The sequence below is a fragment of the Pleurodeles waltl genome, chromosome 5 (assembly GCF_031143425.1).
Source record: "Pleurodeles waltl isolate 20211129_DDA chromosome 5, aPleWal1.hap1.20221129, whole genome shotgun sequence".
NCBI lineage: Eukaryota > Metazoa > Chordata > Amphibia > Caudata > Salamandridae > Pleurodeles > Pleurodeles waltl.
The window spans coordinates 154967534-154989741 of NC_090444.1; the positions used below are offsets into that span (position 1 = coordinate 154967534).

Sequence of the window (22208 nt, forward strand, 5' to 3'; positions counted from 1 at the left end):
GGTGCACTAGAAGCAGATGGTCAACTTTATATTCGGTTCCATGTTTCTTCCTTGATTGCAAGCATATTAAAAACAAGGTATCCCGTTTTCAATGTTACGTTAATTTTATTGGCATATGTTCTGATCCTTACAATTCCAAAAATCCATAGATGTAAAAAAAAAACATATAGTATAAAACTAGAAAAAAGCAGCTTAGAAAAAACAAACTACCCAACTTCTTGTCTCATTGTTTTCAGTGTTTTGTTTTGAATCCTCCTCTCAACAACCTGTTCTATATTTGCTCCTGCTTGTGTCTGGTATAGCATTATGGGTAGTTTATTAGAGATATTATGGAAATTCTTAAATTTGTAAAGTCGTGTTGCTGTTTCTGCGTTGATAACTTACTAGCTGTGCCAGCATTAAACCATAGGAGGGAAGCCTGTCCTTAATACATACAATACATTGAGCCTAGTATGTAATCTGTCTGTGCTGCGGGTGTTATTGATTGAGCAGGAATAGAAGGAAAAATATAAAAGTCTCCTAGAACTTTAAAGCACTCACAGTGGGATCTCAGACTCTGACTGAACGTGGCTACTAACTGTAGAAAAGGAATATTGAAATGTAAATTGGGAAAGCTGTTCCTATCCTGCTTTATGGTATTGTTCTTCGGGCACTGCACTCACTGTCCCTGGTCCAGGGGAGCAAACAGGATATGGTAGGAACTGAAAGGACACAAAGCTCCGAGACCTTTTGTTTATTTCTGTAGTTTCCACTCCTAGACCTGCTAAGGTGGGATGAGTAGAACAAGATGTCAACCCTGTGGTAACTTCAGGAGTAAAAGGGTGCATGATGTCACGTCTGCCACTCTTAGCATTTAGGTGAATCAATGTCCATGAATATCAAACAGAAGGAAAGAGGTTGTCCAGTTCACTTTTACAAAGAGCTTTATTAAAAGAGGCTAATGAAAATTTACAAACAAATCGTACATAGAAGTAGTTTGACCATTTGATTATGCTGGGCATTTGCATAACAGTAATACATTTGATAATCATACTTGAAGCAAGTGGTAGGAACTTTAGTATTTAAAGTTACTGGTTTTGAAGAAGATGGAGTTTCATTTTAATACCTCTGATTACCCTAATTTTGAAGAATAAAATTAATTATTATGCTTAATGCATGCCTCTGCAATGAAACCCTCTTACTACTGCAACATCTCTGTTGTTATTTCATGAATCCAATTATAATCCAGTACAATGATGTTCATGCAATTAAGAGTTTAATGACTCTCGGCTTTTAACAGGTCAGTTTTCGAGGTAGGCCTGTGCAACTTGTTCGGGTCAGAAATCCATGGGGTGAAGTTGAATGGACTGGAGCCTGGAGTGATGAGTAAGTTACTTGTATACCACTCTCCACTCTTTGCACTGTTTTACTCTCTTGTCTATTTCTTTCCATTCGCTATGTTTGTCCCTTTACCTTTTCTTTTTCTAATATGTACCATTTTCTCTCTCATTCACATGCGGTTCCCTCTCACATATGTCATCCTTTCATATCTTTGTCTCTTCATATGTTTCTCTTATAGTTTTCCTTTTCATATCTGTTTCTTTCATATGTGTTTTACCTTTCTCTAATTTGCCTCATTTGCATATTTTTTCACTCATACTGGTCACTCTATTACATTCATCTATCTGTCTGTTGTGTTATGTCGACACCAAATGCTACCAAAGTAGTCTGGGGATGTAGACAGTCCCTTGTTATGTTTCTTCCTTTCTCTTGAGGTCAGCTTGCTTGTTCCCTGGAATTGTACTATTATCACTAATGTTTGAGATCAGAGAGTGAGGTGTTTTTCTGGGACACTATGGTTACCAAAACGATAGCTCACCAGTACTCTACTATAACACCTCTTCCCTCATATTACTGACTCATACCACTTTTTCTATGGATACTTGTGTCCTACCCTCGGCTTAGGTGTGACTTGCCTATGAATTGCTAGGTAAAAGGCACAGAAAATGCCTTGTGAATGTGTCCTCTCTCTTCCGTGCACTTCAAAACTCAGTGTTATTTAGATTATTTTACAGAAAAAAGTTTTCACTTGCAAATTTCCCCAGATTACCTTGAATTGGAACTCCCTATCCAGTCATAGAGCATGCAAACTCCGTCTGCCGTGGATTAATACATACTCCACCTTTGGTGAAAGTACTCAAAACATTTGTAGTAATTCCTGTAGGACATTATATTGAAGACACTGCCATTGAATTACAAGCTAGTTCTTTTGGGTTTGTATTAATACACATTGTAAGTGCTGGTTGTAAAACCTGCTGGGGAGCTCATCATAAGAAGCGGCGCCGATGGCTGGGGCTCTGTGTTAAACTGTTAGCCCTTCCAGCAGCAGTATCTTCTAGATAACATCTATGCAAGCGCACAAATGCACCTTCACATCCTTCCTCAGCTTCATCTGGTAACGCTCCTGTGACTGCCAGGGCCTTCTCAGGGGTGGGTACCACTGCCCCAGGTGATGCTACCAGCTGAACAGACCTATGGGCAGCCACGTCTCCCTGGATCAGGGCCTTCTGTTAACCAGGGCCTGCTTCTCACTCTGGATGACATAGCATTCAATCTCAGGCATCTGCGCTTTTCCATTTAATTGCCTAGAGAACAATGACAAATATAACTAAAGGCTCACAATTAAAACCTTCAAACTATTAATTTACAATTAATTGGCAACAATTCACCCTAATTTGAAGAGAGCATATTAAATACTGTAAATTAACTAAATTCTATACAATTAAACTCCCCCCCAAAAAACAAAAAATATTAAACAAAAAGATTTGTAGCATACTTTCTTTCTTAACTCCTCTCCTCTCCTCCCCTCCCCTCGTCTCTCCTCTCCTCCCCTCTTGTCCCTTCTCATCCCCTCTCCTCCATTCCCCTCCTCTCACCTTCTGTCTCCACTCCTCTCCCCTCTCTTCTTCCCTCCACTCCCCGCCTCTCCTATCCTCCACCTCTTCTTTCTGCACCCCTCTGCTCCTCTCCTCCCCTCTCCCCTCCCTTCTCCTCTTCCCTCACCCCCTCTCCTCTCCCTCTTGTCTCTGCTCTATATCTCCTCTCCCTACTATCTTCTTCTAATCTGCTCCTTTCCATGAAAACTCTTATTAGTCCTGACTCCCGCTGCCAGGCTCTCTGTGGACATATTAAGGGGCACTGCATGGCTACCGTGTCACCCTCAGTGGTTTATGCTGTAACACTGGCCCCTGATCCTGTTTGAATCTTATAAAACAGATTGCAACTCTAATTTGCTTGTGAACTCCCAATCTTTCAGTGACATTTAGGCAATCCAGGTGCTTCACAACGTGTTCTCGCTGGGCCAAAGTCTCAAGGAATATGCTCTTTTATCAGACAGAACTGTATGTACCTACCAGAATTCTGGTTCCTCCTCAAGAGGGTGTCTATTACTTTTTAAATGACCTCCATTGCTTGTGACAAGATCAATAAGATGTGGTTTGTCTCTTTCCTGCCAGGGCTCCAGAATGGAATTACGTGGATCCAAAAGTCAAGCAAGAGCTGGATAAGCAGTCTAATGATGGAGAGTTCTGGTGAGGATGTGGTGGGATCCTGCTGCGGTGGTGGTTGGACTGAAATGTGCAGATCTCTGGAATGTAGTTTGTTAAAAAAATGTTTGACCTGAGCCATGATAAAGTGGTTCTGGGAGCTGATGTGTTACAAATACCTAGTGACCTCAAAGACCAGGTAACTATATGAATTGGTTTTAGAAAGGAAACATTTTTGAAAATATGTGTTATCATTATGGTCATCGCCAGAGAGTGTGTGTTGGACTTGGCTTCAGTAGACAATCTTTTTTTTGTTTTCTGGGTTCTAGATCATGACTTAACCTCTAAAGGCGTTGATTCACAAACACACCTGTGAGTATGAGAAATAACAATACAGGAATACTTTTTTATATACTCTTACATGCCTTTGAGAATTGGCCCTAAACCTTCTGACTCAATATGAGTAAAAGTGAAAAGTAGGCACAATCCTATATATTTATTCCAGTTGTATATGATTATTCCTGGTATAATCCCGTTTCAGATAGTTGGAAGTCAAATCACAAAGGCATGTAAGCTTATGTAAAAGACCACTATTTAGGGCTACACTACTTACTCGATAATGCCTTGGTGAATAGGTCCCAAAAGTCTCTCACACATATTTTGATGCTGCAAATAACCTTAATATGAACGTAGTAGCTACTTAATAAATATTAAAATATTAACAAGTTAGAAAACCTTGCAAAAAGCTGTCCAGCCGTAGCATATTTGAGGCAAGTGCTTGATGGTGGATTGGTCTGTATCTGCTGTTGGTTTAGTATGTATCATCATAATTTTTGCATTCACAATTCTTGCTGTCAGGCTTCTATTGTGGATATTTTGTAGATCTCTTGATGAAGCGGTTGATGCCACAGTATGGAACAAACAAGAGATCATAAACTTAAATAAATGCAATTGCAACCTTTCACATTTCATGGATTTGTGAGGGGCAATGCTGAAGCATGATGGCTGAAGTTAAAGATCCCACATCCAATTTTGAAACAAGTAGAATTTCATTAAGTTGTATACATCCCACACAGGGATTTTACATTATTGATAAGCCTTGTTGGACATTTAAAAAATAAATGTATATATTCAGTTTGAAATTTCCTGTAATCCTCTCCCAGTACTCATTGATTGTGCTAAACGGACACATTCTAAAAAATAATTTAGATTATTATTTTGTTAAATGTTTTGCTAATAAACTATAGCCCTAAATCCCAAAGATTTAGGGCTCAATTGAAATATTGGTTTGGACTTGTAAAGACAGGGGTATTTGAAGGGTATCAACAGAGGTATGTCTTGAATGCTTTCTTAAAATTTTAATTATGAGACAGTGAGGAAGTGACTGACATATTGTTCATACAAGATGGCACATGATTTAATAAGCATATTTCAGTCCCCAGCAAAATATGCTGAGTACTGGAGAACCCCTGTCTGAGAGCCTGGTTTAGAGTTTGGCGAATGGTATACTCCATCACATACGATATAATACACTTTTATAATGGAGGGTGGGATATCAGTCACATTTGTGACAGAGTAACCCATCCGCCAAACTCTAAATCAGGCACTAGAACTTTTACAAATAGAATGGGAGTATCTTTAGCAGGCAAAGCTCTTCTTCATCAGGCAAAGGTTCTGAACATCTTGGTCGGGCATGCCTCGAGATCTTGGTTAGATAGGCACAGATTGTTTAATCACTAGGAAAGGCACTAGGGGAATTCTTTCTCACTATCCAAGGCTGGCTCCAGATAGGAGACATGAAAGGAAACGGAATAGTGATCTTTGTGATACCAAGATAGGTGAATTTGCATGGACGCGTGAAAATGATAGACGTGTCACCCCCTTTTTTTTTTTTTATTTGTTTTTATTTTTCAAATGAAAAATTACAGACCAACATATAAAATAACACAGTGCAGGTTACAGTAGAGCAAGATGTCACCGACATATAATGATGCCCAAAGGGCGCATACAGCATTGCTTCATCGGTGAAGACATCACCACATCCCCAATCCCGTCCTCAATCCCAAAAACCGGACCCGCACCCTAATGAGACCAGATCGTTTATAACATAATCAAGTCGAGATAGATCAACTCCACATTCGGTCGTCACAAGTGTAAAGAGGGAGAGTGTGTATCCCCGTCCCCCACCGCCCCATTGCTAGTCACAGAGCTTGCATCCTCCTCATCGGTGAACCGTTCCAGAAGTGCACCCCAAGCAGCCACATCAGTAAGCGCACTCTCATCGCGACGTGTTATGCGCATATGTTACTCCTCCACTGCCCCCCCACTCCAGCAGATCCCGCAGCCAGGCAGAAATCGCAAGGGTCCGAACGCTCATCCAGCCAATCGCTACTCTACGCTTGGCCAATACTAACCTCGCTGTACCTCCCCCCACTCCAGCAGATCCCGCAGCCAGGCAGAAATCACAAGGGTCCACGCGCTCATCCAGCCAATCGCTACTCTATGCTTGGCCAATACTAACCCCGCTGTACCATCCTGTAGACAACTCCTCTACCCCGCTGCCTGTGCACCACACCCAGGAGACAAGACAACGGAGTGGCCTCTAATTCAAGCTCAGTAGCCTCAGTGATCGCCGCCATTACCTCCTGCCAAAATTCATGTATAGCTCTACAGGACCATGCCATATGCAGGAAGGAAGCACCAAGCTCACCACATCGAGGACAACAGGCCCCTCGACCTGGGTCTATTTTATTTAGCTTCCTGGGAGTGACATATGTCCTGTGCACAAAGTTGAAATGCAATAATTTAAACCTATGATTACATGAAACCGTTCGGACCAATGATAAGGCTACATCCCAGTCAGCATCCTCAATAGGCAGCCCCAAATCAGCTTCCCACGCCTTATGTCCCGCACTAATCACAGCCGGTTGATCCTCCCATAGTGCCCTGTAGAACCGAGCAATCAAGTGTGTATCCTCACTCCAATTAAGAAGACCATTCAAAACCGAGGAGGCCCTGGGGGCCATCGGGAAACCATCCCAGATTTCGCGGGTCACACTCTTAAGTTTTGCATATTGCAGAAACTGGCCAGAGCCCAACTCAAACAAATCCTGAGCCTCAGAAAATTAAAGAAATTCACCATTAGGGTACAGATCATCGACCATCTCACAACCACTCAATCGCCAGGCCTCCATTGACATTGTCCTTGCCATACCCCGAAAAGGAGACAGATCCCACATCCTTAATTCCCTATCAAAGGGAGCCCGCCGGAGCACCTGCTTTACCACCTGTTCCCAAATCACAGCAGTAGTCCTCACCAGATAAGGCGCAGCGGGGTCTGATCTGCCCCAGACATGAGAATGTGCGCCAAAGACTGCCCATCACACATACAAGCATACAATCTCTTTTCCCAATTATCAACCTCTGACAACCATTTAGCTGCACATTGTAGCTGCGCTTCATAATAACAATATCTGATGTTGGGGATCGCCAGACCCCCACCATCTAGGTCACTCTGCAGCACAGACAGCACCACCCTACTTCGCCTGCCCTCCATACTAGGGAAATCAACAGGCTATCCAAATGGCAAAAAAGCAGATCAGGCAGGGGGTAAAAGGAGTTCTGTACCAGATAAAGGCACCAGGGCAAAAACACCATCTTTGCTACTGCGGCCTGACCAATAACAGAGAGGGGCAACTTATTCCAAAAATTAACCGAGCGCTCCAGGCCCGCCACTACTCGCTCAGTATTGTGATTATTATACACATCCACAGAGTTAGCGACCCAGATACCAAGGTACCGAAAACACTCTACCTCCCAGCGCAACCCCACCCCAGGGAGCCCGACCAGAGGAACTCCAACAAGAGACCCCAGAGGGAACAGAAGTTATTTTTTCATATTGATCTTGAGACCGGACACAGCCCCAAATACCGTCATCCTCTGCTACAGCTCCAGCACCGACACGCGAGGATCTCGCACATAGACCAATGCATCATCAGCATACATGGAAATTATGTGTACGGTCCGACCCACCAGGATCCCCCACTGCATCATCTCTTCACGAAGCCAAATCGCCAAAGACTCCACAGTGTACCCCTACCGACCTCTCAAACAACCGATGTCTCTCCCCCTATACGCACACGCACTGTCAGGGCAGTGTACAATAGTCGAACCAAGGCGCAAAAGCCGGAGCCAAAGCCCATGCCCTGCAACACCTCCAATAAATATTACCACTCCACTGTGTCAAAAGCTTTCTTCAAGTCGAGTGCCAATTCCGACTCCATTCCCTTAGTCTCATGCAGAACATGTGCTAATCAACGCAGATTAAAGGACGTACTACGACCCGGCATAAACCCACATTCGTCTTCATGCACCAGACCCCGAATCACTCCTCTGAGTCGAGTGGCCAAGATCTTACAGAGTATCTTAACATCGCTGTTCAACATGGTTAGCGGCTGATACGAAGAGGGATCTGTAGCATCTCCCCCCCTGGCTTGAGCAATAAACACACTATACCTTGTCGCATGGTGTCTGGTAACTTACCACACCCCGCACCTCCTCAAAAACTTCCAGCAGTCTCTCCATAAGTGTGAAGGAAAAAGCCTGATACAGCTCCACAGGAAAACCGTCACTACCAGGGGATTTGGATTTTGCCAATGCCATCACTGCCTCTCCCACCTCCTCCACAGTGACTGGGAGTTCAAGCGCATCCCTACTCTCCGGGTCCAGCCTCGGCAACCGCAACTGCTGCAATAACTGCTCGGCACCCCCTTCCGATGACATAGTACTAGCTCTAGATGCCCTTTGAAAGTGGGACGCCAATTCCCATAGAATGTCCCCACGCCCCGTGAGAAGTACACCCTCGGTATCCCTTATACCCAGTATTGGTGGAGCCTCCACCTCCCGTTTCAGGATCCACGCTAGGAGTTTGCCTGATTTGTTGCCTTCTCGATGCAACCGCTGCCTATACCCTCTCAACGTTGTTCTGCCTAGTGTGTCCCAACATGTGTTCACCTCCTTGTGCAACCTAAGCTCCTCCCGCTTAGCCGTATTCGAGTTGGGCGGCCGCCGCTGTACCTCCCCCAATGTCACCTCTAGGGCTGTAAGATCCTGCTCCAGCTGTCTGTGCACCCTACCCACCATGCTTATGCACTCTCCCCGAATGTCTGCCTTCATAGCGTCCCATACTAAGTCACAAGATGTGGTTGTGTTCTAATTTATGTCCAGATACTGTTTTATGGTGGCACCTACTCATTCCCGACATCCCGGATCCGTCAACATGTCCGAGGGCATATGCCAACCTCGAGTCGCACTTGGGGCTGTCTCTCCCCACTGCAACTGGAGCCGAACTGGCGCGTGATCTGACAGAAACCGACCCGGAGGAGTAACCTCCAGGACCTGCGAGCTGTCGAGCCCACCCAACATAAACCTGTCCAGTCGGGAGTAAGTATCATGTGTTCTAGAATGACAGGTATATTCCTTACCGTCAGGGTGCCGTTCCCTCCAACCATCCCAGAGATCCAAGTGCACCATCACATCTCTAAGAGATTATAGCATTTATGGTTTGGTTCCCAACTTCGGCGGGTGGCGATCCAACTCCCCATTTATCACACAATTATAGTCCCCTGCCCAGACCAAGGGCTTATCCACGCTATCCCCCAAGATCTCTGGTATTCTGGAGTAGAAGGAGGAATCATCCGTGTTGGGTCATATACATTAAGGATCACAATGGGTAGACCATCCAACATGCCCTCCACCAGAACATAGCGACCCCCCACATCCACCTCGCTGTACACATGGGAAAAGGGAACCCTGGGGGCCACCCAAGCAGATACCCCCCTTGCATAGGAAGAAAAGGAGGATGAAAACATCTGTCCCCGCCACTTCTTAGCCAATTTAAGCGCTTCCTCGTCCGTCATGTGAGTCTCCTGGAGACAAGCAATATGAATCTTATGCCTAGAAGGAACAAATGCACCCTATAGCGTTTTGTATAACTTTTCAAGCCCCGCACATTCCAAGTCAGCATATTAATGAGGCGACCCATGTCAGTAGTAATTGATGACCCCACCCAAAGGGCACAACCCGCTGTATGCTACATGACGAAACAGAAAAGGACAGCCTGCACACCCCGCTCCGGACCTGCACTGTTGAATAAACTGTAAACATGAACATGCCCCCCAACCACCCCCATCCTACCCCGGAAATATAGTAAAACAACCACAATAGACCATACTGTAAGTCCAGTCCGTAAATACTGCCAGGACCGCAGCCTAACCCCCACACTACTGTGGAGTGACCACTCCACCCCTCCCGGCATCAAACATGAAACACTCAGAACACCCCTGAACCTGAGAGCCAAGCACCAATAGCCCCAGAGGGCCAGCCCCCGCCCAGTCCTGCATCACCTCCTCAGGACCGACGACAAACAGCACACAACAAGATTAACAGTCAGGTCATCTCAGCATCCCCGCCCGCCGCCAGGTTCTGCTCTGAAACTGTGCACCCATCGGAGTCAGCAGGCACCACTGTCATTGTTCCATCCCGTTGTATCTCAACCCTGTGGCAAGACTCCGCAAGGCGCCCAGAACCATGTGATCTCTAGTCTGGGCCCTCCGAACCAAAGGACCGTCGGGCGATGCCTCCAGACCCCTCCGGTCTACCGGGGGCCACCTTGTCCCACATCTCCAGCCAACACCACACCTCCTCAGGGCGCTCAAAAAAGTGTGCTTTGCCACCTGAAAAGACCTTCAAACGTGCCGGATACAGGAGCATGTATCTGATGTTCATGGCTCGAAGCTTCGCCTTGACCTCCATAAATCCTTTACGAGAGTTTTGCACCTTATTAGTGTAATCAGGATAAATTGAGATCTTGCAGTTTTCGTACAGCACCTTATCCAACTCCCGTGCAGTGCGCAGAATACAGTCCCGGTCCTTGTAATTAAGCAAGTGTGCAATGATGGCCCTAGACGGGGCACCAGGCCTCAGAGGTGCAACCAGGGCCCGATGGGCACGCTCCACCACAAAGACTCCAGCCGGCTGCAAAGCGTCCTTGATCCAGCTCTCCACAAAGGATTCCGTAGCAGACCCCTCCACACGCTCCGGAAAGCCCAGCAACCTGAAATTGTTCCGCCGGGACCTCCCCTCCGCATCCTCCAGCCGCACCTCCAGCGGTCCCACCGTAGATGTGGCCTGCGCCATTTGCGTCCACAGTGCCCCCTACCTCCGACTGTAGCTCCGCAATGGAACCCTCCGCCGCCTTCACCTTGTCGGATACATTCCGCAGGTCCGCTCTTAGCAAATTGACCTCCACTGCAACTGTCTCTATTTTGCCCTCCCGTGCCACCCCGGAGCCGTGAATGGCCGCAAGTAGCTCCGCTCACGATGGCTCACCAGCACTCAATGGCATGTCAGCTACATCTCCACTCACCTCGGATCTAGCCGTTTGTTGCGGGAGAGCCACAGGGGTGGTATACTGTACCATAGTATTACCCTGTGAAGCATCTGTCCATTTGTGACGCCCCATGCTGCTCCACACAAGCCCCAAATGCAACTGGCTGCCCCACACAGATTCCTGACAGCGAAGCTCCACCAAAACAGTATTCGCAGCACTCCACTCCTTAAAAGTTCAGTGCCCAGCCAAGCAAGAAGATCAAATGGCCGCTAGTCTCTCCAGCAGTTGCGAGGCAAACAGGTAACTCTGTCTAACAGGGTCAGAATAGGGACCAAAGCACAGCAGAAGCCATGGATAGTGAAAAAAATGGAGACACCAAGACACCTCTACCAGGATGGCCAGGAAGACCTCCAGCTGCCAGCAGCGCGGCTCCGCAGGCCCAAATGGGCTTTAGAGGGACACAGCAACACACCTCCCTGCACGGAGGGCAGCTCCCGGAACCCGCAGCCACCAAGTCCAATAGGTGCAGCAGCACGACGATCTCCAGGCCCACAGGCCAGCCCTGGTGCAAGGCCAGAAGTCAGGCCCCTCGTCCTGGCCTTGTTCCTCACGTCACAGCATATAGGCCGCTCCCAGCCGCAGGCCAATAGATCCCTTCTGTACAGGCCGGGCATGGCAACCTCTCATGTGTGTCGTCGATGCCCGAAAATGGGCTCTGAACAGGCCCGTGACTACCAGACATCCTCCCAATCCAGAAACTCGGCTCCCTCAGCCTAGGGGAGCCTCAGGATTGCAGCAGGATTGCGCCGGGGATGAGAGCGCAGTAGAAGCGCATCCCGTTGGCCATGTTCCTTGGCCACGCCCCTTGTCTCTCCCCCTTTTAACAGTAAAAAGAGCTTTGTGAAAATGTGTAGCTATGTACTGGCTGATCATTGCACATCCATACACTATCAGTTGCTGCTTTACAAGTGTAAATGGAACCAAATTCTGGATGAGCATGTTGCACTCACGATTTTGGCACACCAAGGGAATTATTCACTAAAGGTTGCATGTCTCGATGCAATCCGATTTCCACCTGTGCACATGGGCCTTTAAATTGGTTAATAAATTGATGTTTTTTGCGTAGCGTTGTTTTACATGAATGCTTATACAGATCTTTAGCAAATAGGGAACAGTGTGTCGCCGACGTAAGTTAGTGAATCCCAGTCAGGAGTCCATGACATCATTCTCCAAAGCATGTGGCATTTATCACTGATAGTGCATTCAACTGGACATGGCAGGCATCTATTCCCAAAGTTTTTAACTCTTCTGTTCTTGTAAGGTTATCAGCGGTTTGTATCCCCATCCATAGATTCATTATGTGAAGTCCCACACAGCTTTGCCGTACCCTCTCTATTTTCCAACAGCTTCTTAAAGTACTTGTGGTATCCATTCCTAATATTAGATTAAAATCTCCTACATTTGTCTGAATCTTGCCTGTATCAAAAATTATCTAAACCAAATCTTCCAAAAACATGGTATGAGATTAACGTCAATTGGCTGACTTCCACACAGTAAGTAAGAGGTCTTATCACCCAACTTCACATATGTCACTGATAAAAGCAAAAGCTTCCCTCCTACATTTACTATTGGGTAAAGCTCAATCCAAACTCAATGTTAGACGAAGATATCGAGCAGTAAGTTAGCTCATGAAGTTATTGTATCCACTGAAAAGAAATCAACCTTTTAACTGCAAATCATCGCCCAATCATAGATCCTTTAATAAACCCAGTGATGTTGGTAAGAGTTTCATTGAACTGCAAAATAATTCATTGTAGCATAAGAATTAAGTGTAAAGGCACTATGTACCAATGGTAGTCTGATAGTTAATTTTACAATCCTGCATGGACTCAAAGGTTTGCAAGAACAATCAAGCAGTAGCCAGTAAGAAATCCAAAAAACGATTTTATCAAAAGGATCTGCTGGTTGCAGCCTTTCTAAGATCACACATGCTGATTCCTTGCTGAGGCATTTATTTCAGCTAACCTCTAGGTTTATAAATGCCCTTGCAAATGTCCAGCAAAACTATTGGTCAACAAACTGCAAAATATCAAAATGCAGCACTATCTATAGGTGTTGGAGGAAGCAGACTTACCTACTAGTCACCAATCTGGAAATAGATCCTTTGGCCATCAAGTGGTGCTATATAAATGTGGTTACATGACATTTTGTTAAATACCTCTAGACAGAAGTGATATAGTAATAAATAAAGCCACTAAAGCTTCTGGCCATTTGATAGCTTATATTGCCTCAATCTGATAGTGTCACAGATGATACTTTTCTCTCATTATACAATTGCTTACATTCAGCTTTACATTTTTAGCAGACTATTCACAAAGGAATGCTGGCGAAAGTAAAGTAGTAGTACTGTATTGCTCTATTTATTTATGTACTCTTACATCCCTTTTGTGAATTATACCCAAAACATCTGAAACGGAAATAAAATGGGAATGTGCAGGGAATATTTATACAGAGTTACTACTAATAGAAATACTGTGCCCTCTTTGCACCACATTTACTACTAATAGAAATTACTGTGCCCTCTTTGCACTTTTACTAATAGGGAGTTGGACATTTTCCGGCTGGTTCATTTAGGTGAGAGTATGCAACGAGTACTCCTGAAGTATTAATTCTGGTAGCAATAAATGCTTTTGTGAATCTGCCCCTTGGCATTTCGCTGGCTCAAATAATCAAAGACAGATCTCACATCTGGACTGGCCCTCATTAATGGTCAGTCATATTCCTCATAGAATCTTTCAACCCATACTGGCACACTGCTGGCTCACATAAGCACTACCAACATAAATTGCTAAAAATGATCCATGTCATTTTCTCCACCATTATATTTCCATCGAGGAGGACATTTCTACTTCGTATTCTCCTTCAGATTTAGCTTTTTTTTGCCAGATGTGAGGGTATTCCAATGTGACCTATCATTAAATGATGCCTTTAGCCCAGTTATTGCTCAAACAAGCAATAATTATTTCTATGGCTTGGATCAAATTGGCTTTACACAGTAACATATTACTGGGAAACCTTGATAAAGTGTGCCAATCTTAATTTACACAGTACCCTTAATAGCTACATTTGTCTCTGATCAAGACAAGGATGCAGGCCACAGTGTAATCTCCAATGGAGTCCGAAACTGTAGCATAAAACACGGTTTACTAATTGTGAGTTTTCTCCTTAACCAATTGATTAAAATGTATAGTTGTAATTAGAATAATGAAATACCCAGATGTACAAAGCCATGCTGAAATTGCAAACCTTGCTTTTTGGAAAATCACAGGGCTTGTGACAGCAAAATGTTATTTTTTTATTTACTAAGCCCATTTTGGACATTGGTAAAGCCTTGCCCACTTGCAAAATGAATTCCAAATTGCAATTAACCATGAAAGTGGTGTCCCTTCCTAATCGCAAATCACATTAGTATGTATCAATATATTACCAACACCTCAAAGTTAGAAGTAACTGATTCACAAACGGGAAGTCATCCCTTGGGGACAACTTCCCCTTTGTGAATCTTTATCAGATGACCTAAAGTGGTCAAGTATACAGTTGTCTGCTCCTCCCAATGTATTGTGAAATAGGGGACATTTCCATTTAAAAGCAGCACCCGTTCCTTTAACAGTCATCACTTGCTTTAGAAAGAAAGTTTTTCATTTGAGGATGCAAACACAGGTATGGTGGGCAGGCCACCATTCCTTTGTAGCTAATGACAAGGGTTCGCAAATAACGACCTAACTAATTAATATAGATTAGAGAGGTTGTTCTGCAACACCCTGCAACTGGACATTTTGTACTGTAACCTATTACTACATAGATTTTATCCATAAGTCAAAAATATGTTGCAAAGAGTCAGTGCGCAATTTTCAACCACTTTTTTTCCCTGTCTCATGGAACATCGGGCCCCAATTGCAGTAACCTAAATCTTTAAGAATTACCCGTATACCCTTTCTATTATGGACTAAAGAAACATCTGCTGGGAGGTTAAAAAAAAATCTTAGCAACTCTATACATCAGTGTGATTGTCCTGTTCCTACATAGTGTCAATAAGTAACCTGGATTTGAACGTACAACTAGCGTAGCTGTTTCACAGTGTTGTGGATGTGGAGCAGAGACCCTTTATCTGGAAGAATAATGCACCTATTTTTTGGTTGTTCTCAGGATGGCCTACACAGATTTCCTGCGGCAGTACAGCCGGCTGGAGATCTGTAACCTGACTCCTGACACTCTCACCAGTGATGAGCTCCACAAGTGGAGCACAACCTTATTCAATGGAAGCTGGCGACGGGGAACCACGGCTGGAGGATGCCAAAACTATCCAGGTAAAGGGCAGTCAGGCACTGTAATAGGACAAGATAGACTGGACATCCACAACTATATTAAAAACCCACAAAGTGGTGGGTTAGGGGTTCTAACTCTCCTCTACATGCCACAGAATGCAGGTTTTAAACACAACATGTAATTTGTAGCAATTACTAATTAGGATTCATTATTCATTTATTCACTCAGGAATTGTAGATCAAATGAACCATGGTGATTCCAATCAGGTCATAGAAAGAAAAGCCCAACGATATTTGAAGTTTAGTTTATACCCTTAAAAATCAGTTGAGGCGCCCTGCACAGTGCACTGCTGCATTTGACTGTGTTCACACTATACAAATACCACATACATACATACATACAGGTGCTACAGAAATAACTTATTGTGTAATTCTTGAAACATTAATTTCATCACACAATTATTACCGTCAGCTCCATATATAGACCATTCAGATGGAAGTACAGGGTTCTTTACCAGTCAGTGAAAAACACCAGACAGCTTGCAAGAGCCATCAAAGCGGTGACAAGAGGATATAGTGAAACTTACACTGCACAACCCCTCTTTCCATTAACACAATCAAATCCTCTGTTCCTCCAATGGTGAGTGTAGCTGCTACTGTTTATATTATGAGAAAGTCTAAATATTTCTGCTTTTCAGCTACATACTGGACCAACCCTCAGTTTAAGATTAAACTGGATGAGCCAGACGATGACCATGAGGGGGGCAGCCACGAGCCATGCTGCACTGTTGTGGTGGGCCTAATGCAGAAGAACCGCAGGAAGCAGAGGAAGATTGGAGAAGATTTGCTCACTATTGGCTACTCATTGTATCGGGTGAGTACATTTAAACATTTTTCAGGTTAGCTGTTGAGTTTGTGAGGTTTCTTCTAGGAAGCCTATTCTGTGGCACCTGTTTTCTGTGGCTTGAGGGTAAACTACATGCAGAATTTATTTTTTTGGGCAACTCAAGGAAATGTTCAATATGTTGCAAAATATATCCAAGACTGGGTTCGTCACAGTATGGAGGATGGTCCATTAGTGAGGCTCTTTTGAAAATAATGGTATTACTTAATCCTGCATGTGCTTTTGTCTTTTTCCACTTTGATGTAGTTATCATTAGGCCAGGATGTGCAGTCGACCCAATGGACCCCAATTATGGTTATTGTTTAGTAGTCAAACACAGGCGGGTCCATTTTCTTTGCAAGCATTAGTGCCCATGACAGCCATGACACACCAATTAGACTTATCTACAGTGACCCTTAATTGCTCAAATCACTATGATTAGTATACCTTGTCTGAAAATACTCTAACCTGAGACTCACCTACTTATCCAGTATTGGATCTTTCATAGATTCACATGCTTGAATCTTCCCCGTCATCGAAGTGGGAGCCCCACTGTATCCTATAAAGCAGTATACAATAACCACAGAGGCTACAATGCAAATAGGCCTTAAATTTGCTAGTCTATCCATGTCCTTTTTTTAAACGGACCAAACTTGAACCATAACCAATCAGGCGACAGCACCCATTAGAACAATCCCAAGAGAAGCTCCCTTCCTCAGATTTTCACCGCACATCGAGTGTGAAGGGAGCCTCCCTGAGCTCTGCTCAGTTTTTTCCACAAATTACTTCAAAAAAGGTTTGGACTTTAATTTATTCCAATTATGTCTGATTCTAAAGGCCTCTTTCGTCCCTGCAAGACCTGTGGGAATAAGATGATCCACATAAAAATTGTATTTATTGCCTTCACCCTACTCATAAGGCAAAGGAAAGCAAAATCTGTTGTACTTTTCCACCTAAGACTTTGAGAGACAAAGAAGGCAGATTAATACTGTGGCTACAGAAAACTAAAGCCCAAAAAACATCTTCTGATGAAGATAGTGACTCTACCCCTAAATCACATAAAAGGGCTAGATCTCTGGAGGGAACTTTTGAGGAGAGCAGAAAATCCCTTAAAATTCACCACCAGTCGAGGGATTCTAAGAAGCGAGAAAATGAAAAACAATACTCTAGAGAGGTAGCTTCATCTGCTCCAGCTACGCCATGTAAGCCACTGTTAAAGTTGCCTCATACACGTGACAGTGAGGTTATAAAATGCTGCAGCAGCCATGCTACTTCAACAAAAGCCTAAAGGTGGTGGTGGGTGTGTTGAGCAAGTATTTAATCAAGATCCTAGCTGAGTACAATGGAGCAGCACCCATTGAGGCACCAGTGTACAAGAACTGGGAAGGAAGAGGATTCAGGATTGTATGCATAGTTAGAGGGGAGGGCAGAACATCTTTATTGCCCATGGAATGAGAGTGATGTTGTAGTATATCAGTTGATTAGATGCCCTTTGTAGAGATGTGTGTTCAGATATTATCTGACCTACAGGAAAGATGAGGCAATGCTGGTATATTGGAGTTTTATTTTTCCTTATTCTGGGCAGGTAGATGGTGGTAGGTGGTTGTTTTCGTTTCTCAAGTTTTTTTGATAAAATCATCAAACAAAATCTCCCACTAATTGTATGGGCCTTTGATTGTCTACTTGAAGTGTGAGAAAGGAGCAAACAACAGAAATACATTGCAAGTACAATTAAACTAATATGGCTCCACAGAAAGGACAAAGAGGAAGGTGGCCCAAACTTTAAGGGTTTATTAACAGTTTTAGTTCATGTTACAATTTAAATTAATCAGCAGGATTGATGGAAAAATGCAGTAGGAAAGTACATATTTAAATGTTTGTGCAGTATAAACTTATGTATAATCAAAAACAAGAATGACATACAGCTAGCAAAATATGACTCAACCAGGTTCCATAAAGGAACTTCCTTGTTCTAAATAAATTATTGATGTTCACCAGGAAAAGTTTATGAGGAAAGTAACAGCATAAGATGAACCAGATTTAAGGTTCAATGGAAAGAGTCTGAGTATTCAAGCATGAAGCTTTACGCTCTGAGCAGGAGACATAGGTGGAGTTGAGAAGAGGACTTCTCTCAGCAGAGTCAGGAGAGGGTCTGATCAGCTATTTTCAAGATCACATAATTGAAGCATCAAAATAGTTTTTAGAAAGCTTCTCTTTATCATCTCCCACAGAACAAATCAATCAAAAGATAGTGCTCTCATGGAACAGGAAGACTCCCTGTTTTCGCAGCTTCCATCAGAGAAATATAATCTGAACAACTTTGGATGAAACCTTTGTCTAGCACACCTGGTACACAATGACATCTTCCACCGTCTCAAGCTCCGCATCCAAGGCCAAAAGTTAATTTAAAGTTCAGAAGTCTACTACTCTAATACAATGAACAGTTAACCTATTCTATACTAACGAGGACATAGCTAAGACAACTGCAAAGAAAGGAAAAAACAAAACACTTGCAAATACTTTATCAAACGTAATGTATGCCCTAAGGCCTGGTTACAATTAGGCCAACTCTAGTTTTAACAGGTCCAGCTCTAGTTCTAACTGGTCCAAAATTAATACAGTTAGCTTACATGATTATATCAAACACAGTCTTGAAGAAGGATACATTTTCTCATGGTGAATACATCTATTATAATTCTTCAACAAGCAAAAAATGATGGACCAATAATTTGTACATTAGATAGAGTTCTGCTCTATTATGACCAATCCAGCCTGATCTGCCGGGCTAGGTCCCACCTTATACGAACACAAGAAACTTGACACCAGTTTTGTGCTTAAAGGGCCTCGTCAGTAAGATATAGCTTGAGTCCTGTGGCACAGTGAGCATGGGACCCAAGTCTGAGCATACACTTTGCATTTAGGGCATGCACAGCAACAAACAGCAAGTGATGGATGGAATGCTTGAATTAATCTCAGTCACTGGCATTTTGGGGCCACAACTCAGTCCACAGTTTTTCCTCCTATGCCACTCTATGCAAAGTCTTGCAGTAGGCATATTAGTCTCGGTTCTGCTTCTAAAAAACCAGTCCAGCCCATACTGCACGGCCAGGCAAGGTCCACTCAGAGAAGCCCAGTCAGGGGCTTCTCTTGTTCGCATTCAGATGGGACAAGACCATGCAATTCCGGTTGGAATGTTCCAAATAAAGGAGATCAAGGCTGATTTGCATATAGCTGGACTGGAGTGTAGCCCCGAGTATTTACCAGAGATTATTTCAAGCATTCCATCCATCACTTTTTTGTTTTCCTGAGAGCCCTAAGTGCGACAAGTATATCCCAAATGTGGATCCTGTGCTCACTGTGCCACAGGACTCAAGCTGCACCCTTTTGGCAAAGCCCAAATATTCCGAAAATGGTTGGGTGTTGCTTGTGCAGAGGAAACCAGACCTGGCTGTTTGGGATGGACTATGATTATTGGAGCACAATGAAGATTGATGCTGCATATGGCTAGCTCATTTTTGAGGTAGCATGGTGGTCACCAAAATGATGGGCTGGTACGTAGCACAGAATAATTGCCGGTGGCTGATACTGAATAAAGCATTCCACCCCTCACTGTTTTGCTTTCCTCAGTGCAACCATTTAAGTGTGATGGGTATGCCCAGATGTAGGTCATCATTTTTTTGTTTTCCATGATTTTTGTGAGGAATTAATTCCCATAGATATTCATTTTCTGGGTGGGATGGCAAAGTTCTGTTTGTTATTGCTTTCAATATGATAGTGTGGCTTTCAATATGATGGTGTGGGTCTTGAGAATGATACTGCCTTCAAGCTGAGCCCTCAGCAAGTCTTTCAGGATGGGCAGTGTGTGGTTAGATTTCTTGAGCTCTTTGATGTGGCATGCAGCAGCCAATTTCAGAGTTCTGTGAGCCGTAAGTTATGCTGCCTAAATGTGCTGCCTAAATGTGATAAGAACAAGATGCTTATGGTGGTACTACAATATGTTACACGGAGGTAGATTTTGATCTTATGGTGGTCCATACAAGACAACCTGTGCTTTTGTAGCAATGTGAGCATTGAAGAATAGGTTAAATTCTAAGACAAAGCCAATGGATATCATGTTTGGGCTGACTCAATGGGAGAATACATCTGCTGCTAAGCTATTCAGAGAGCATTGAACGTTGGCATGTTTGCAGGCGTTGGTGGAGAGCATGGTAGTTGTATGTCACTATATCATGCTCAAAATATCAACCTAGAAGCATATTACATCTAGTATTCCTACATTTTGACTACCAGCATATTGTCAAGGTCAGTATTCATAGTTAAGAATAAATTTACTATTCTGACCTCTTCATCAACATACCTTGATGAGATAGTGGATGTGATCTTTTTGCAGGTCAATATTTCGACCACAATATACTGGTGTAATAATGAGCATGACTTGTCTTGATAGGGTGTCATTTTAGGTTAGGCGTTTGACATCCAAATCTGGATGACGGCTCAGTAGTATCTAAGTTGGTCTGAAAATATTTTTATGAGCATCATTAGCATCCAGATTAATCTTGATCTTGTGGTTGGCGAGCAGGACTTTGAGGTGATTGGTGTACTGAATCAAAATTACAGGGGGAAAAGGAGCCTTGAGGAACTCTGACCGGCACTGTCATAGGATAAGAGTGGGATGCATTATCATGGGGGTAATGTGAATGGCTGGATAGATAGGAGGACAATTGAAGGACACTGCCTGTGAATCCCACTCATGTTGGATAATGCATGGGAGCATGCAATCCATTTATAGAACCCTATCTCTCATATCCTTATTACACTGGAGCTGTGACACCTCTACTCACCTGTAATAAAGAAATGGCCTATCTGTTCAGCTGTAACAATTTATTACAGTTAAGGTCCGTTGCCACAATGCTTACTGTAAGGGCCAAGAGTTGTGTGAAAAGCAGGTCACAGCCAATTATAACAGCTGCAATTTAGTCAAGTTAAACTGGAACTGGCATTTCCTTCATCTGATATGTTCTAAAAATGTAAAGTAATGAGTATAAAGGAGATAGTTATTGCAACATCTTTTACTCTTTTCCATGCCAATAGCTCATTTCCAGAAAGACAGAATTTCTGCATGTGTCTGCAAAATGTGAACCACAGCTTGTTTTCATCTGATTTACATTAGACTGATTATAATATATTTTTTTAAAGTCACTAACTGCTTTTTGATGTGTTTCATTTCGTAGGATAGATTATGCTTTAATTCTTCATGTCTGCATGGAACATGAAAGAGCAACACACTAAGGATTTACGTGGTTTGCAAGAGAAAAGTAATCGTGTGACCATGTATTAGAAGCAATAAAATACCTTCTGCCGTGGAGTTCCATAGCCTTATATAGGAATTCAGCCTTCGGCCTCGAACCTCTACATAGTCACAGAACTCCTCTGTGACTTGCAACATACTTATAATGTACGGCAGAGGGTACTTTATATCATGTAATAAACCTCGCTTTTCACTCGTTAGTAGGTTTAGGCTACACTAATTTAGTACAGTATCCAGAAACACTTGGAAGAAAAGGTTGAGCGCTCTTTTTACACTAATAGAGAGATAGAAGTCGTTATTTTTTTGATCCTCAGACTTTGACGGTGAGAAAAATGGCCGCCTGCTAGAAATGCTAGAAACGTGTCCCCTCTGGCTCAACAACGAGACCCATGCATAAGTAACTAGTCCACGATGTTCATCCCCTGTTTTATTTGAAAATTGCACCTCATGCTAATGTCAAAAGAAAATAAATTTTAGGAAAATTCGTAACATTTTTACACTGCTATTTTTGACTCTTACAGATCCCAAAAGAGGTATGTCCTGTCTAATGCAAAAGGAGTCCGCTGCTGGAGGAAACCAGACAATCTTTGGTTGTGAGCACAGTTGTTTCTCAGGACTTGTATAAAACAACAGCTAGTTTCTATTGTTATGTTAAATCAAACCCATCTTACTGTTCATTCCTCCAACTTAATCTCTTTGGAATATTAAATGTATGTATGGGTGATTTTATTGCACTCCTGTACAAAGGCACACACCACCTAACAGCAGCTCTTGTGTT

The 22208-nt window shown here is 43.4% G+C and overlaps 1 protein-coding gene across 1 annotated transcript in view; it reads left to right on the forward strand.

The window, feature by feature from the left end:
• Nucleotides 1-22208, forward strand: part of LOC138295493 (calpain-8-like) — a 187902-nt gene that overhangs the window by 117212 nt on the left and 48482 nt on the right. The window contains exons 7-11 of the mRNA XM_069233833.1: nt 1280-1365; nt 3495-3569; nt 15121-15281; nt 15938-16113; nt 21952-21963. Of these exons, the coding sequence (XP_069089934.1) occupies nt 1280-1365; nt 3495-3569; nt 15121-15281; nt 15938-16113; nt 21952-21963 (510 nt within the window). The remainder of the gene's footprint in view (nt 1-1279; nt 1366-3494; nt 3570-15120; nt 15282-15937; nt 16114-21951; nt 21964-22208) is intronic.